This window comes from Heliangelus exortis, chromosome 30 (assembly GCF_036169615.1).
Source record: "Heliangelus exortis chromosome 30, bHelExo1.hap1, whole genome shotgun sequence".
Taxonomy (NCBI): domain Eukaryota; kingdom Metazoa; phylum Chordata; class Aves; order Apodiformes; family Trochilidae; genus Heliangelus; species Heliangelus exortis.
In genome coordinates, this window is record NC_092451.1 from 519,489 (window position 1) to 537,122 (window position 17,634).

General features: G+C 48.8%; 1 protein-coding gene and 1 long non-coding RNA gene across 23 annotated transcripts in view; one reads left to right on the forward strand and one right to left on the reverse strand.

Moving 5' to 3' along the window:
• The window catches only part of ANK1 (ankyrin 1), a 56,331-nt gene that overhangs the window by 11,394 nt on the left and 27,303 nt on the right, over positions 1-17,634 (forward strand). For 3 of the 14 annotated variants that reach the window (XM_071729082.1, XM_071729083.1, XM_071729084.1), the window contains exon 1: positions 12,354-12,493. The exons of 7 other annotated variants lie outside the window; for them this stretch is intronic. In XM_071729082.1, the coding sequence (XP_071585183.1) occupies positions 12,470-12,493 (24 nt within the window). In that variant the 5' untranslated portion in view covers positions 12,354-12,469. Of the gene's footprint in view, positions 1-11,785; positions 11,828-12,353; positions 12,494-13,480; positions 13,538-16,374; positions 16,417-17,431; positions 17,486-17,634 lie in introns of those variants that run through there. 4 more of the 14 variants (XM_071729076.1, XM_071729081.1, XM_071729080.1 and 1 more) reach the window with 4 other exon arrangements.
• LOC139788839 (uncharacterized) lies at positions 1,741-17,502 on the reverse strand. Of its 9 annotated transcripts, XR_011722958.1 has the most exons (7): positions 17,364-17,502; positions 17,105-17,245; positions 14,671-15,474; positions 14,437-14,508; positions 9,012-13,597; positions 6,096-6,424; positions 2,400-4,837 (listed from the first exon to the last, which is right to left on the reverse strand). It is a non-coding gene; the product is annotated as an uncharacterized lncRNA (long non-coding RNA). The 9 variants fall into 9 exon arrangements; XR_011722960.1 differs by adding an exon at positions 1,741-2,393 and having other exon boundaries at positions 2,545-4,837; positions 9,012-15,474; XR_011722956.1 differs by having other exon boundaries at positions 9,012-14,508.

Below are 17,634 nucleotides of genomic sequence, written 5' to 3' on the forward strand. Positions count from 1 at the left end.
GAGATTCTTGTGCTGGTGTTTTGGGTGGACATTGGACATGACTGGTTTTCCTGTTGGAACTGGAATGTCCAAAACAAGCCAGTCTCATTCGCTCCATTGCTCTCCATGATCTTTTAATAACAAAGTTAAGCTGGTGTTATCATCATGTGGAAAGATTCAGAAACCACCAGCCTTTTTAACACCTCAGATTAGTTGGCTGGGAGAAGCAAAATCTTAACATACAACATATCAAAGCTGTGAAAATATATTGCAATGCAAGGAAAACCCTTAGAAGTCAGTTGTCCCTGGATTTACAGTGTCCCTGCATTTCCATGCAAGCTGTAGTGGTGGAGCAGAGAAGTGGCTGCTTTGGGCTGTACCTTGCTTCCACTGGATGGCATTTGTCAGAACTTTAGGCAGAGATGAGATACCAACCAAACCTTTCCATTCATCTGAAAAGGGAAGGAAAAGACCAAAGCCTGGGGATCAGCTGTCCCCTCTTGTGGCTGAAGTGTGAGCTTTTACTGTGTGCTGTAATGATGTGACACCTCTTCCTTTTCAAGGTTTGTACTCTGCTATTTGAATCAATAATGTTCTACTGTCAATTATTTTCATGGCTTTGTTTGTAAGAGTAAATAGCGTGTCCTTAAAAAGTTGCTAAACTTCAACAACCCAGTTAGTGACCAGTGTCCCTGACTTGCAAATCTGCATGGAGTTTTTCTCGTTTTTTTTTGTTCTATATTCTCTTTATTTTCCCCTCCATTTGCCTCATGATGGATGAAAATACTCAATCTGGCAGTGGGCTTGGGGAGTGGAGAGTGGAGTGATGGTGTGCTAGAGGGTTCTTAGAAAGGGAAAACTAACCTAACTGGCTTTTGGTGTTGGATTTGCTTTGAATGCAGTGGGAAGCAGTTCTGTTTTCCATCTTTAATGACGAAACAGAAATTATATCTGTGAGCCACTGTCCTTGGCATAGAAGTATTTCAGCTCTGGGAGCTGCCTGCATGGGATCTGTATTTGGCCTGCAGGCTACAATTTTCTAAGCTTTTTAGTTCTTCAGCTCTTTTCCTGGCAGAATTTTCTCAGCTCACAGTGACAGTAGATTTGGTCCAAGCAAGAATTGCTCAGCAGAGCATGGCATGTCAGCTCTCCGTACACGCAGCTTGGACGTGGCACTGGTGCATAGCAATGTGCTCCTGTTAAAGAGCAACATGATGGTCAGCAGGCTGACCCCCTTTCTCTTAGTGCTGGGAAAAATGCTTCCTGTCAAGGCTGTTGTTAAATGGCTGCCGTGCTGAGATTGCAGTAAGTGTAGCTGCAGGATCACAGGACAGAAGTATAAAATATCTGCTGCCCATCAGTAAGGTATCAGCACAATTCCTTCTCAAAACTTGTGAACCCATCCATGTGATGCCTCACATTCGGAGCACACTGCTCCAGAGGCTTTGCTCACAGCTGCAATAGTGAAGAAACTTCTTCGTGAATCTCGGAGATATGGTCCATTCCCTGGGAAGGGGCATTGCAGGCTGGAAGTTTTTGTCTGAACAGACTTGGTCTCTGCAGAGGTTTTGTCCATTTTTCTGGCAGTAAGTGCAGTGTTGCATAGAGAGGAGAAGAATGGAGGATGTCCAGTAATAACATATGAACCTGTAGTTTGTTCTTGACAGAAAGAATCTGTTGTAACATATTGAGAGGCAAAAAAAAAAAAAAAAAAAAAAAAAAAAAAAAAAAAAAAAAAAAAAAGCAAGCTCAGCAGAGAAGAAAGCATCAGACATTCCTTTATTGGTCTTGTGAGATTTCTGGAAAAAAAAACTAAAACACAACCACAACAAAACAACAAACACAGCAAGTAACACACTTTTTGTCCTCTTTCTGGAGCTGCAGCCACTGCAGTTAGTTCCCCACCCTCAAGCTGTCAGCTGTTTACTGCCGAGCTTTGCCAGCATAATACTGGGGTAATGTTAGGCTTGTTCAGTGATGAAAAGTGCCTGGAAAATATGCATCTATCACTTTTATGTTTAAATTAATTTTATGTTTAAATTAAAAGAGGTACATGATATGCCAGTGATGTGATTGGGAGCTGCCAAGAAAAAACAGAGAATCAAGGAATCTGTGTGCCCGCTCATGAAACTGTTATGGTTTTGAAGACCAGCATGAACAAACATGTATACAGACATTTTTTGGAGGTTGTTGTGTCTCTGACGAGGCCCTAAGGGTTGCAAAGTGGTGGGAGAAGAGACTACAATGCTGGAGGCTTCCAGCAGGCCCACATTCCAAACCACGGTCAGCAGGTGATACAGCAAAGCAGCTTCAATGCAACGATGTGGGCATCCTGGCCAAAACATGTTTTTCAACCTCTACCTGCTGGCAGGTGAAAGTGAGCCTTCTTTTCTCTTGAAAAGAACTTGAGGAAGCTGAAAGAGGAAATAATAGCATTTTATTTATAGTTTAATTCCATTCACAGTCACGCACAGCCAGGGTGTTCACTACAAAGCAGGCATTCAGACTACTCCTGTTTTCCAAGAGGTTAAAAGGAGGAAATCTAAAGATTTTAAGTTGAACTACCTTTGTGAGCTGGGTATACAGCATCCTCTATAGTTGCTGTCAAAGATCCTGTGATTCTTCTCCCAAGACAGTGTGTGTGTGTGTGTGCAGATGTGAGTGGACTGACTCCTCTGTTCAGCCAAAATCTTTCTTAGGTAATTGCATTCTGCTTCCTTCAAGCACCTTGTTTCTCCAGTTTCTTGAGCTCTCTTCAACATTTCTGTGGTCTGCTGAAGGCTGCCTTTTTACTCCAGGAGCACAAGTTTAGTGAGGGGGTGAATGACTATAAGGGAAACTTTGCAATCATGGAGTCTTGAAATAGAAGCGGTGGAAATGGCAGAGGTCAGGACATAGATGTTCTCTTTCTATCAGAGACAACTTCTGGTTTCTGTGGTTCATATTGTAAAACAAATTCTGTCAGAAGTCTAGCATGAAAGACCCTCAAATGTTTCAAATCCTCCTCTGTGCTCTCACATTTCAGAGATTCTTGGATTATCCTGAACCAGCCTACTTGGTAGCTCAGTAAGGGCATGTGGTGTGTGTAGTCTGGCCTTTCCTGTCACTGACAGCATTGGCAAAACCTCAGTGAATCGTAGTGCTCAATGCTAGTGCAGCCCTCCTGAGCTCGGAGGTGTCCTTGTTGTGCAGGGGATCTGTGGAGGGGGGATCAAAGAGCATCCTCTCCCTGTGGTTCCCACAGCATGTTTGCTGGGTTTTATTTCCCGGTGCTGCAATGAGAGATGGGGACAGCTTTATGCTGGATGTTACTTGGCTCTGTTTCCTGTGGCTTGTAGCAGCTCTTCCTGAGTCCCCATTAGCTGCTCCGTCGTTGGCACTCTTGTGCTCAGCTTCCAGCACTTGCTGCTGGCACTGATAACCTGGAGCAAGAGCATCTTGCTTTTGAATCATTGAGGGAGGGAAGGGGGATTTTTTTTTTATTAGTAACCCAAATTACCCCGTGAAACAGCCACTTATCTGATGTTACACATTAAACTGCACTAAGTGGGTGAGCCAGAGCACAGAACCAGCGTCATGGAAGTAACCATTTGCTGTGGCAGGAGCTGGCCAGGGTGCATCCATCGTGGCTCCTTGCAGAGCCTTCCATCTCCGGGGCAGCCAGGTGCTGGTCCACACAGCTCCCCAGCTCCTCAATGGCATTTTGCATGCTTTAAACAGATCAGCAGATCAAAGGCTGGCGGATCGTCTGGCTGGCGTTGCCATGGCAGCAGCAGCTGAGAGGATTTGGGTGTTTCTGGGGTGGGATTGTGTTGCTGGGTGTGTCAGGGCAGTGCAGGGCTCTCCATGCACCAGGGCCCAACGTCAGAGTGGACACGGGTGTGCCTGGTTCTGCCCGCAGTGTCTGGATCTCCTGCTGCATACCGGGACGGTCCGTCCCAGCCCAGCGGCGCCGAGCTGCCGACCGACCCCTGCATCCCAAACCTCTCACCTCTGTTCCCGGCTGTGGGAAGGACGGAGACCTTCCCATGCTGCACCGCACGTGGAACTAGGTCAGCCGAATTACACACTTAGAAACGCTTGTTTCTCTTTGCTGGATCTCAAGGGAGCCGAAACAGCAAGCCCTGCTTCGGATGTTGGCTCTGTAGGCGCCCAAAGCTGCTACCCTGAGCCTGCCCTCCAGACGGCTGCCTCTGGTGCCTCTTCTGCTCCTGGCAGCTCTGCTCGAGTTGGGTGCAGTGGATTTCCGGGAGCAAATATAAAGCTGAGCTTTAAACGGTGTGAAAATATGGCAGTGGTCTGACTGGGCAACATGCAGAGCAGGGTGATGAAGGGGGCTGCTTCTGGCCCTCGCTGCTGGCCCGGCAGGCTGCGTTTCCTTGGCAAAGCTCCCCGTCCTCCTCACGGTGTTCTGCGAAACTGTCCCTGGGGATTTCAGTGCTGTTTTGTGAGCGTTCCCCTTTTGAGTCATCCTGGCATCTCCTCCAGCCTGTCTGTTGGTGGACAGGCACATGTGTGACATGTTCTGGCAGACATATGGGCCCTCTCGGGGTGATGGTGGACACATGGGAACAGCTGGGTGGGGTGATGAAGGGGAGCAGGGGATTTTGAGCACCCTGCTTGGTCCTTGTGCTGCCAGTATCCACCCACTATCCATCCACAGTGTCACAGTTCTGACCTGCACCTGCAGGGCAGAGGAGCTGGGGAGTACATCAGAGAGGTTGGAAGGCAGGCAAAAGGATGTTGTTGACAGGAGTGGAGCAAAGACCATGAAAGTCATTATAGTAAATTCAATTTTCTCTTTGTGCATTTACCCTGAAGTAACTCTGAGCTGATCTGCTGCCAGGCTATAGGAGACCTGTGGGAGAACAAAAGCCTGATTTGTTCTGTAGCATGGATTCATAGGAGTACTTTGGGGTTCTCCACTGATGCCTGGGAAGTAACTTGCCAGTGCCTATTCCCTAAACTCTGCCTGGTCCTGCTCTGCAATGCAGAATTGGATCCTGGATTGAGAGCAAGAACTGTCATCCACTGCTGACATGCACACTCTTCCTGAGTTAAGATCAGGGTAAGCTGATCCAGGATCACTATTCTCTGGTCCCATTTTTGCTTTGTTTCATTTCCACCTGTGCTTTTGTTCCCTGTCCCTAAACTCATAGAACTGTGACATTACAGAATGGTTTGGGCTGGAAGGAACCTTTAGAGACCATCTAGTAGAACCCTCCAGCTGTGGGCAGGAGGTCTCAGTGTGTTCTGGAACGGTGGGCAAAGTGGAGGGACTGGCTCCAGCCTGATCCCCACTGCTGTGCTGACACCTCACAACTGGGAGAGCAGTGAAGGGGAAGGAACAGATGTCTTCAGGCTGCCTCCTTTGTTGCTACGGTGTCCATGCTGCTGCCTCACATCCTCCTGAGTATGGAAGCCTCATGCACTTGCTGGAGCAGTTGGAAGGACCTCAGTACAGCAGTGCTGACTCTCCTGGACACTGGCTTAGCCTCTGTAGATGCTGAATTAGACTCACTGAATGTCTCAGCTGGAGGAAATTTCAAGCAACGTGACTTGGAGAGCCAAGCCTGCTGTCCTGAACTCCCCACAGCAAGGGGACTTGAGGACATGTCCTGGTCTGTCAGACTCATGATCATTCTGCAATAAACTGCAAAAGGTCTGAATCCTGCCTGGGGTAGCAAGGGGAGGTGTGGACAAAGGACTATTTTCTTTGGCCTTAGTGCAGTGTCCTAAGTGTCCCACACTGTGGAGCTGCATTTTTAAAGTACATGTGGAGGGCAGGAATGGTGGGGACTGGGTTAGGGAAACAGTGGTGGTAAGAGAACCTGTGTGGGAGCTCTGTTACTTCTAGACATGAGTTGCCTAAATGAGACTCTTAGGATAGGTTTGTGGGAGAGATTTTGGAAAAGCCTTCTGTGGCACAGTGGGGTTGCATCAGTCTGGGTACCCATGTGCTGCAGCACAGAGCTCTGGCCTTCTTGGTGTAGCATTTTATCTTATCCTAAGAGGCAGGTAAATGAGTTGTTGTGAAGCCCAGATATATCAGGGCTGGTCCGTGGCTGCTGAGTGCAGAGCTGATGTGCCTAGAGATAGGACAGTTTTGTCTGTACCTGTGCTGTGGTGATGGTGACCACTGGAAGCTCTGTCCTGATGGGAGATTCCAAGTTGCAGGTGTGTGTTGGCACCTTTAAGAGTAGAGCTGGAGAGAGTGTGATTTGTTCAGATCCCGTTCTTTGGAGAAGGATTCATCTAGGCTGTGGAGAGGAGCAGTTGTACTGGATTTTTGCTGGTGGCAAGGAAAGTTTCACACACCATGACAGCTCCTATGTGGTAGCTGACAGAGCTCTGAGGGCTGGGTTCCAGGGAGGCTTTGTTCCCAAATTTTCACTGCTGAGGCTATGGAAAAGTGCTGATACTGCAGACTTTCAGCAGAAAAGGCCTGCTGGGAAAAATAAATTTGTTATCTCCTTCAATTTTAGAACAATAGTGAACTCCCATTAGCTCTGCTAGGTAAGTGGAGCTCTGTCCTCACTCAGGTTCTGCTCGCTTTCCAAAGCAGTGTATGGGTGAGTATTGCTGGGACTCTGCTTCTCTCATCCAGAGGCATCTTATGTAATTGAACGAGACCTTAGGAAAAGCTGCTGTGCAATGAAATAATTCTAAATGCTGATCACTGAAAGCAGGGCTGTGGGCATACAGCAGAAATGTGCACATGTCTTCTGAATCATTCACCAATTACACCTAAATGGAACCCACAGATTTCAAGTGTATTTTCTGCAAACCTGAGGGACCCACCAAGCTTCTTGCTGATCCTTCTCATTTTGTTATTTCTGCCCTGTTGTGTGCCAGGTCTGTCCAGAGATAAAAACTGAATGAGTTGCCAGCTTGCAGCTGACTGTGGTGTGAACATCAGTTGGCATTATTTTAATTTTTTGTGCAAACCTTCCTGCCTTGTTATTGATATCGGAGCTGTTCATCAAACTCCAGAGTATGTCAGTGTCAAATCACAGGTGTACAGCTAGCTTTGTTTCTTGCTGTGAACACTAAAATAGAGACTTCCTCCTCTCCTCTGTGAGCTCCCTGCAGAACTCTGGAAACCTGGCAGGTTCACTGCAGAATCAGGTGACAGAATTGTATACTTCAGAGTGCCTAGAGGTTGAAGGCTTTTATTGCTAGTCCAAACCCAGGAGAAAATATTTTGGCAAATGTGAAGAGGTTTGCAGAATTGGTTTCTACGTTCTTGTCAAACTGCCTGAGTTAGCAAAACTGAGCAAGATGCTCTTGGTGAGGACCATGGCATCTAAATACACAGCAGACCTGAGAATAATGATACATGGAAAGCGTGGGGTGAGATCAGAGCTCTCATTCTGCTCGATGCTCAGCAGCAAAGCAGAAGATTTCTTTCCAAGAGGAGCAGAGTGCAGCCTGCCAGGTGGGGATGATGCATTCATCTGCTCTCACAGGAGGTCAGTCTGCACTGCCTCCAGGCATGCACTGCATCCAAGTGCTGGATATCTCTCCATCTTGAGATCCCTGAATTAACATAACATCTAGACAGCTCAGTGGATCTCTGTTCTTGCTGTTACAGCAGGACCAGTGGGGTGCAATAGAATCAATAGCTAGGGTGGGCTAAATGAAGCCTGATAAGGGTCTTGTTACATCTTTCAGATTGGTACCTGCCTGAGTGAAAGCAGAAATATGCACCCTAAGCAGTAATTAAGCAGTGATTTGCCCTTGGCCCATATTATGGGCATAACGCCAAAGTCTGAGTTCCCAGAAGTGGGATTTTTTTAGATTCAGGCTGAGTTATGTGAACTGCCTGGTTTCCAGCGGGGGAAATCAGTGGATGTTAAGTCTGTGGGCAAGATGTCTCCTGGTCTACTGGACAGAAGAGCTGGATGCAGAGGTTGCTGAACAACTTGTACCTGTGCAGAAATCTTTTTTGCAGCCAGCTAGCACAGAACTAAGCAATAGCATAAACGCTGGGCCATGAATGTTCCTTCCCTTTGGGATCTCTGCAACTCCATTTTCTTCACTCTGGGAATCTCTCAGTTCCTGAGTTTTTGTTCCTGAATGAGCATAAAATAAATGTGTGGCAAATTTTCAGTCGCATTGCTTGGTTCATCCAAATGATGAGCAAAAAGAACACCTTATGACTCATGTCAAAAGGTGCCAGAGAAGCTATGAAGCTGTCTGCCTGCACAGTGTGCATTCAGGGATGGGCAAAGGGCTGCCTAAACATCCAGATTTTGGGCTTGGACTTCTTTCTCTCCAGGAACTAAACTGTGGTTATGTTGGCACATGCCAGCAGTCTCTTCATCTCTAAAATCATGCCTTTAGAGGCAACCGTGCACAGTTCAAGAACCACAACCTGAAGAACATCTATTCAATGTGTATTTCTGAATTTCCTTTGGGAATCTTACAGCTCAAATAGTTCTGGACTGATGTATGATGATGAAACATTTTCCTAGATAAAGAGGATGACCAGGGCAGATTATGTCTATTAACTGACAGGACCAGAGGAAATGGGTTAAAGCTCCACCAGGGGAGGTTCAGATTAGATATTAGGAAAAACTTCTTCACAGGAATGGTGAGGCATTGGAACAGGCTGCCCAGGGAGGTGGTGGAGGCACCATCCCTGGAGGTGTTCAGAAGATGGGTAGATGAAGAGCCAAGTGTACTTGTTACCCTGGTGGCTGCAGGACCTGGAGAAAATTTACACTATGCTATGGTTTAGTGGTTAGGAGTTGCAGGGTAGATGGTTGGACTCGATTTACAGGTCTTTTCCAAGTTTGATGATTCTATGATTCTGTGATTCTATCTACTGAGCTTTGTGAACTCATAGGGTTTCTTCCAAGTTTTAATTCGTCCTGTGCTTCTGGGTGCTGGTTTTCAGACTGATCTGGGGAGAATTACTGTTAAATTAGCTTCCCTCCACTCCCCACAATAAAGGAGATGGAGAGGCAATTAGGGAGAGAGCAAAGTCTGGAAAACCTGTGCACAGCAAACCTTTGTCCCCCTCCCACCTCATAACATTACACAGATCCTCTTCTGACAGAAAGATGGAGAACAAGTGTCAGTGTGGGCCTTCCACATGCTTCCTCTGTTGCTCAGGGCTGATGATTCCAACATTTTGGAAGATGAGGGATTAGCCATCTGAGAGATGAGGCACCAGCAGCTCCTGTGGCCTCCCTGTGAAATTATGGATCATCAATCCAGGAGCCAGAAATGCCACAGGAAAGCAATCCTCAGCCTTGCTGTGCTCGAGGACTGCCTGCTCTGAGCTAAGCACTGCAGAGCATTGTTATCTGCTTATTTATGCCTACATCACTGCTGTTCCCTCTTAACCAGAGGAAGCAGCCTGACAGCAGCACTGCTTGTCATCCCAGCTCTCTCCTTGCATGAATCTGAGTACCTTCCATTATCCACGGCTGGGCAGCAGCAGCGGAATTGCTACGGATTTAAATTATTCAGCTTCTGTTGCTGAGTCAGCTCTAACGCTGCATTCACAGTTCTTAAGATAACAGATTGTTGACCAGAACCGGGGACTCTGGCTGCTCCTCGAAGCCTTGCTGGGGGGCAGGAGCACGGGGAGTGTTTTCCTCTGTAGGCAGAAAGGGGATGTGACAAACCCACAGCAAGTGCTCAGCGGAGCAGCTCTGCTTCAGTGACTTCAGCCCTGGACCCATCGTTGCATCATTCCTCAAACTGCATGGGCTGCACTTCATTCCCTGAGCAGAAGTCTGTGCAGGTTCCTCAAAATACTGAAGCTCACTCTTAAATAAAGTTATTTGCTCTTCTCCAAGGTAACATGATTAATGTTCTGTGCTGCACACACTACACTGTTCCCTTAAATGAAAGGAAAAGAACAGCTGAGGACAGACTAGCAGCAGCCAGCAAAGTGTCTGGGGCTCGGAGATCATTTCTCTAGTTACATGGGAGATAACAACACAGAGGAAGGAGCCTTGCATTCCTTCACAGCCATATCATAGTGCAGCTGAAGAGTTTCTCCAAAGGTCAGAGGCAGAACTTTGTATCTTGAAAAAACACAAGACTCTCTGCAGCTGAAGGAGTATTTTTCTTTAGAGACCTCCTCTTCCTTCTAAAATTCTGATGGAGATCTTCTCTCTAACCCATCAACTGTCTGCAGTTCCTGCTGGAAATAAATTTTTTTACCCCTGGTGTAAACCTGGAATGCAGTCAGGGCTGCTGAGGCTCATCCCAGGAGCTACTGCAGGACAGGAGAGAGAGAAATTATTTTTCCTGTGGGTATGATAGACATAGCATCCAGGGAACAGCACTTAAAGTGTTTCTCTGTCCCTCAGAGCAGCTCTGACCTGCAGACATCAGAGGCTCTTGAATTTAGGCCCTTCTCTCATTTCTCACTGCTCTGCCTCAGTGGTGGGGACCTGGGGCAATTCTTTCTCCCTGCCCACCAGTGCTCACCACCACAGTACCCACAGCAACCACAGCCCTTTCCTGCTCTGCACACAGGGGTTTCCCTCCCTCACTGTGCTGTGGCTGTGGGCATGTGATGTGCACCAGGGAATCCCAGAATCCCAGGCTGGAGCCAGAAGATGAGCACTCATTCAGCAAACAGATGGAGCAAGCTCATGGGCACTCTTATACTGCTTTTTTCAGAGGTGTAGTAGGAGATAACCCCAAATGGATTGGAGGGCACAGTTCTTGTTTCTAGGGCTTTGCCAAGTGTACTTGTTACCCTGGTGGCTGCAGGACCTGGAGAAAATTTACGCTATGCTAAGACAGCTACTTTGAATAGGCTCGTAAGTTCTGGCTGGTAAGGTCCCGTCTTCAGGGTGCAGATGACTCATATTTGCATTCATGACATGCAGTAATGCAGGGGAGGAAAAAAAAAATAAAAAAGAAAAGAGAAGAGAAGAAAAAGAAAGCAGTCTCTGAGACACTGATGATGTTGCTCTGTAGGTTCAGAGCAGCAACACTTTTTACAGCAAATGTAGCGTGCCAGCCAGCAGCCATGGTGCCCATCCTTGTGACAATTCCTGTTTGAGTTCCACCTGAACTGGAGGTGGAGTCTGTTACAGCTCAAACACCAGAGGGATCCCAGACTTCCAGGGAAGTGCTGAATTGCACTGGACCAGGGGAAGGTGTTTTCCTTAGACTGAGGTAAGGACTCTGCTTTGCTCTAATGCTTCAATATAGGCTTCACTCAGCATAAAATTCTCAATTTTTTTGTAATGCAAAGTATTTTTGCATCCTAACAGGTACTCTTGATTGACTTTTCCTGCCTGTGAGCTGATGTAAGCTTGCCCAGTGGTGGACTGGGCTGTTTTATAGGAATTCCCTAGGGAGATCCACCTGGCAGAGCCACTGTTTTTTTCTCTCTGAAGCTGCAGGTGTCACAAGCCATATTTATCTACATGCTGCCCAGGCCCTTCCAGGTGTGGTCACCTCATGGCCTTGCATTCACTGGTTGGCCCCAGTGCCTGGGAAGAGGTGCCTTGGCCTTCTTGAACCTGTCATTGTCAAGAAGGGGCAGGTGAAGAGTCACCAGACACAGAAGCCATGTGGCTCCCCACTAGTCCCCCAGCTCTTTGTCAAGATGGCCCCAGTCAAGTGTCTGGATCCCAGATGGGTTTTAGCGAAACAAAAGCAGAAGGATGGTGAGCAGGGCTCTGCGGTGTGTCACGAGGAGAGGGTGGGAGGGGAGCGGTCTCCAGGAGGTCTGTTCCTCTGAACAATCGGTGTGACTCCCTTGCGTGTCTTTCAGAGAGGGCATGCACCAACCAGTGTGGACCCCTTGCCTTCTTGCTGCAAGCAAGGATCTCCTGAAGCGATGCTGGAGCAGGAGTCCACTGTGCAGGTAGCAGGGGGGAAGGGGCGCGTGCGTTGTGTCGCAGTAGGCCCCGGGCCCTACGGAGGGCCTGGAGCTGCTGTCACCAGACTTCATCTGCCACTCCAGTTCCATCTCGGTGTCCTTCCCTTGGGACTGTGCCCAGCCAAGGTCTGCAGAGACCAGTGAGCAGTCTGGGGTCTTCTCCTAAGTGCCTCTGGCCCAGCCTGCTTTGTGCAGCACAGACCAAGAGACTGTGTGGTTCTGGCCACAGAGCTGTTTATTTTGCTTTGTGTTTCTGAAGTTTCATCTTTCCTTGGGCTGTCTGAAGAGCAGGGTTCCTGCACGTGGGCTCCTCCCTGTTTACAGCTCACGGGCATGTTTACGAAGTGTGCCTCAGGCATGACACTCACTGAACACTCTGTGTCCAGCCTGGCAGCTCTCCCAAAGCCCCTGACGTGGGACAACCTGTAATCTCCAGACTCCAGGCTCCCCGTTGTGCCGACATGCAGGCAGGCAAGTGCGAGTGGTGATAGGGTGCAGTCCCACTGCTGATAAACCTCTTTCAGACTGGCTGCTCACACTTGGTTTGGCTACAGTGCTCAGTGTAAGTGGGTTGACCAGAGCTGCAGACCCTGGCTGTACAGGGTGAACTGACCTCGTCCTGCAGCGATGCCATGCCTGCATTACTTGAGGGTGAGTACTTGGGCATGGTAAGGGGCTGGCTGGGAAGCACTAGAGGGGAGAGGCATCAAGTCAGTGCTCAGGGTGTTGGTTCACACCCAGGAGTTTTCGGTGTGTCCTGGCCAGTTAACGTGGACTCAAGCCTAGTCCAGAGAAAATGGCCCTTGTCCCCAAAAGATTGCAGCTCATGGACCACAGAATGGCACGAAAAATTGCTGCCCTTCTTAGGTTGCTGGGAACTTGCCTAAAGTCATGCTGGGAGCCCACGGCAGTGCCTGGCATGGAATCCAGGAGGCTCAGTCCCCCTGCTGCTGTATGTGCCTCAACCTCACCACTGCTTTGTTGGCTGAAGAGAGGTGCCCCCAAGAACTGGGGTTTTTTTTGTGCTACTGTAATCGTAAATGTTGATTTCTGTGTTATCATCTTTCTTATTTTACCCACCCGGAGCTGTGGGACAGGTGCAGAAGATGACGTTTCTCTCTAGGCACAGTGCTGCACTCACTCTGCTGAGAAGCAGGTGGCTGTGCTGCTATGGCTTTGCTGGCGTGTCCTCACCAGGGATCAGCTGGCAGAGATGTACTGCCAGGCCTGTGCTTCAGGTGCTTTCCTGTCAGTGCTTTCTTCCCTGCATGGCTTCCGGAGGCTGCCCCCCAAGTGCTGGCCAGCCCAGCCTGCTGAACGCTGCCAGCAGTAAATCCACTGCAGCCCTGGCATGCAGACCCCCGCAGAGAGCCCCCATCTCAGTGCTTTTGCTAGAGCCCTCTCAGCTCCCCCGTGTTCAGTGCACACACAGAGCCATGTCACAGTCCAAGGAAGGGAGTGCATGAGGAAAGCAGGAGATAAAAAGCAGTTACAGTGCTGCTGCATCTCTCTCAGCAGCTGCAAACCCTGCTAGGTTGTTAGAAGAGGTGTAGTGCCTGAGAAAAAGGCTCTCATGTATTGTCTTCAGTCACAGTCTATGTATTTTCTGATGAAGTAAAAATAGCTTTTCTTTTTCAGGATATGCAGAGAGCAGAGGCTCCTGTTAACATCAAAGGAGTGACAGCTTTCCTCTGGGTGTATGTGGCCTCAGCTGGCAGGAGCAGTAGCTATGTCAATTCTTGCCTTGCTCTGGCTCTGTGTGAAAGGAACAATGTCCTGGTTTCTAGATCTCTGGACCAGCCCCTGTTCCCCTCTCCACTCATTGCTGCTGGACCTAGCACTGTATTTCAGCACTGGGGGAATGATGGTTTGCAAATGACAGAACAAGATCTTGATGCTACTACTTAGAAAATCCATTAGTTAGAGGTGGGAAATGACAGAGGGGAGGTTCCATAGAGGCCGTAGCACCATGGGTCCTTATCAGAAGGATTAGTCTGCTGGTTAGGGGCAGCTCCTAAGTCCTTGCTCAATGCAGATAAAGCTGTTTCTGATATCCACCCTCCTCACAGTCCTGAACCTGTTCCAGCTTCAGCAGCTAGCAAAGGGGAACTGTGAGGGGGGGAAGAAGGAGCCAAATGGCAACGCAGATGCTGGCTGTATCTGACCATGCTCAGCAGGGACCGAGTTAACCTTGTCCCGAACTGCACCACCAGAGAAAGTCCAGAACTACCTCTCCTGTTAAGAGCACATAAAAACAGGCTTTCTGAAAGCTAGTTACTCATGATGATGTAAGGATGGAGAATTGTGCATGGCTGAGGAGCCAGGCTGGTGCCTGCGCCTGAAAGCATGCCCCCTCTTCAGTATTTTCACAGTGCTCATTGCCTCCCCACAAGCCTACCAGGTCCCTCCTCCTTTTGCTTTGGGATTTCTACTCTTCTAGTAGTGCTGAGTTCTTTTCCTTTCTGAGTTCTTTCCCTGTGGCCAGGGGCATGAGAAGATCTTTCATTTCCTGCATGCCTGAATTCACCCTCTGCGAGATGGTCAGACTCCCCCTTGCCTTCTGATCTGGGTGCATAAACCACTGTGGTACCTACCTTTGGGAGGCCTGGGGGTATTGTGAAATCTTCACTCAGCAGAAAGGAGCATGGACATGGGGTCTACTCCAGCTGGTGCATGAAATGAGAACAAACTCTCTTGGCAAATGCCTTCCAGGGATGACCTATAGTGCCTTGACTCTGATAAGTCCTATCAAGATCAGTGGCTTGCCCTAAATCATGTGGGCAGAGCTGAGGGTGATTAGAGGATAGAATTTGTGAATATGGATTTACCCTTTTATCTGATGAATTTTCCAGATGCCTTTGCTTTTCTCTTTTATCTGGGTTTGCAGTATGTGCCTTGTAGATGGTTCTCTGTGCTCTGCTGGCTGCCTGCCTGAGGCTTTGCTGCTGTGGCCTCTCTAGAGATGCTGTGCTCTGCTGAATCCTGTCTTCTCCTCAGAAGGCAGAAACCTGCCAGTAGGTTTTGTTTCCACTGCAGGGACCACTGAGAGTGTCAAGTTTCTGTGAATACAGAGAAGAGAGAAGGTTCCTATAAGGCAGGCAGTGTAACTTCTGTTTCTGGGCAAGCTGAATCTCTGATTCAATTTTTCTGATCTTCCCTGGTAATCTTAGAGAGGCCCAAGGTGCCATCTTTGACTGATCTTAATCCTAGCAGCCAGTTCAGTGTGTTTCCAGGACTGATTTATTCTTTTCATCTGAAGTGAAAAGATCCAGATTAACACCTGCAGACCTGGGCAGGGTGATGCAAGGGATGTCTGCAAGGCAGGGAGATCCAAATAAGGTCTGGCAAAGCTGCTCTCCTGGGACTTGCTGGAGGCAGAGACTTGTTGGAAAGGGCACCCAGGCCCTTCCTTCAGGTATCTTTGGCCCTCTCCATAGCAGGTTGTGTTTCCAGGCAGTCCCTCAGACCTGTGTGCACATCCTTGCAGCAAAGGGGGCCCTCCTCCTCTGGAACTCCTCAGCTAGGAGCCAGCTCAGCCCTTCCTCTCACCAGGTGCAGTATAAACTGGGTTTATAAGGGGTTGCAGTCACTGCAGTCACTGCTTGGGCTGTCTCGTTGCTCCAGCAGGAGACCTGCAGATGGAAAGGACAAAAAGGCAGATAAAGAAGTCAGTGTAGCCCAGGACAAACGTGCATTTTGCCAGTCTGGAACAGAGTGGTGACTTGCTTCTTGTCTGTCTTTGTGTCCCAGAAAACGCTGTGAGATCAGCACAAGCCCCTGTACTCATTTGCACTTGGGAATGATCTACTTGCAGCATTTAGCAGCTTGTACCGGGAGAGCTCTGGACAAACGTGGGCACCTTTCACCGAAGGAGGCGATGCTGAGACCCTCCCTTCCTTTATCAGTGATGTGCAGAAGGAGCTGCTGGTAGCTCCTCCCTGGAGGGAGTGAGAGCAAGGCACTCACTGCCAGAAGAGATTAGAGCAGTACTCTGACCATAGCCAGAACACAGAGCAAGTTTACTGAGCCTCTGACTGCAGCCCTTGAAATCCAGCCTGACTCTCAGGTCTGGGAGAACTTCCCCTTTATTGCCTTTTGCCACAGCTACAGGGCCTGGTCAGGCCCAGGCTTCTCATGTTGGAGGGTGCTAGCAGAGAAACTACCAATCAGGACCAGGAGAAGGAAAAATTTAGACTGTCAGCAGACAAGGAGAGATTTTTCTTGAAAGAAAAGAGGGAGAAAAGAAGCACAGTCCAATGTGCTGTGCTCTGTTTTGTTTTTTTTTTATATAAGGCCTTGGACCACTTGCCAATTTCCAGATGTGAGGCTTGTCCCTCAGGGAATTGCTGGCAGCAGCCTCCTGACAGTTCACAGCTTGAATGTCCACAAGTCTGTGGAACACAGTGCCTGTATGCAGGACTCAGCAGCCGTGTTAAGTGTGCAGGAGGTGCACAATGGCAGTGAGGCAGTTTATTTTCTCCCCTGGGGACAGCTCCTTCCTGGAGAACTGCTAGGAAGGCAAAGGAGAACAGAAAGAACCACTGCAAATGCCTAAGAAAGGAAAGCCAGCAGAGGTAATCTCTGCATCTGGAAGAAGTTGCTGTGTATCCTGGGGCACATGGAGAGCAAATAACTGTGTGTGTGTGTGTTTGTGTGTGTACAAAAACTGGGAGTGCATGTAGTACACCCATGCTACGCTTTGTGCTCATTGGTGGATGGTACCTGTGCAGTGTGTGTCTGTGTCAAGTACATCAGTGTTGTGCTGACTGGGATGTGTGTGTGTATCTTTCTGATGCACACATTTGCTCATGTCCACAGGGTCTCCGCATTTCTTGCTGTCACTGCTCCCTTTTGCTGAAATCCAGGGGTCAGCAGTGATCCAACCCATACTTCAGTTCCCTCACTAGTCTAGTGTTGTCTTGCTCTCTGTGAAATCCCAAAGTAAAGCGAGCTGTTGTCAATGACTGTCCCCTGAGTAAGAGGTAGGCATGACATCAGAAGGGCAACATGAGTGCAGGTCTGTTTCTGCTTTTACCATTTGAGCTGAGCAAACCCTTCCTCTCTGGCTGCATGTCTTTCTAACTGCTGGTGTCTGATGTCCTGCATCTCTCTGTGCATCCCAGAAGGGTGCACACTGAGCAGGGGAGCAGGAGGAAAATACCTCTGCACAACTCAAGCCACAGCACATTCTCCAAGGCCCTGGACTTAACATCCCGCGGGGGGAGAGGGAACTCGAGGGCTCTCCTGTGAGGCAGGTTTTACCTGTGAAATTCCAGGCCTCTGGGCATATCTGTGGGGCTGCTCTTTGCTGTTCCCGAGGTGGTACCTGCAGCTCTGATCTGCTCCCTGTGCTTGGCAGCAGTCATCTGCTTTCTGGAGGCAGCTTGGTATTAAATATCCTGTCTGACACAATAATGGAAAGAAAATGAACAAATTCCATTAGTGGCTGGCGATCCCTGCAGGGTCTGCATTGGAGCAAGCAAGGAGCCTGTATTTTTAGATAGAATGCAATGTAACTTACTGGCTCTCTCAAAGCTGGGGAGTCGATAACCAAGGAGGGAGAGAAGGGACACCAGGCTCAGGTTTCAGCTGAAGTGCTGGACTATGGCAGCACGAAAGGGCAGGTCCGGTCCAGAAGTGGCTGTGAGTATACCATGCACTTCTCCTTCACGCCCACAGAGACCTCTGCTTTGCTTTCCTGCTTGCTTTCTGCCTTGTAGCCTCTGCTGCTGGGCATGCACGGGCTTTGGGAGCCCCTTTGCTCCTGGAGCCTGTAGGGTTTCACCATGTGT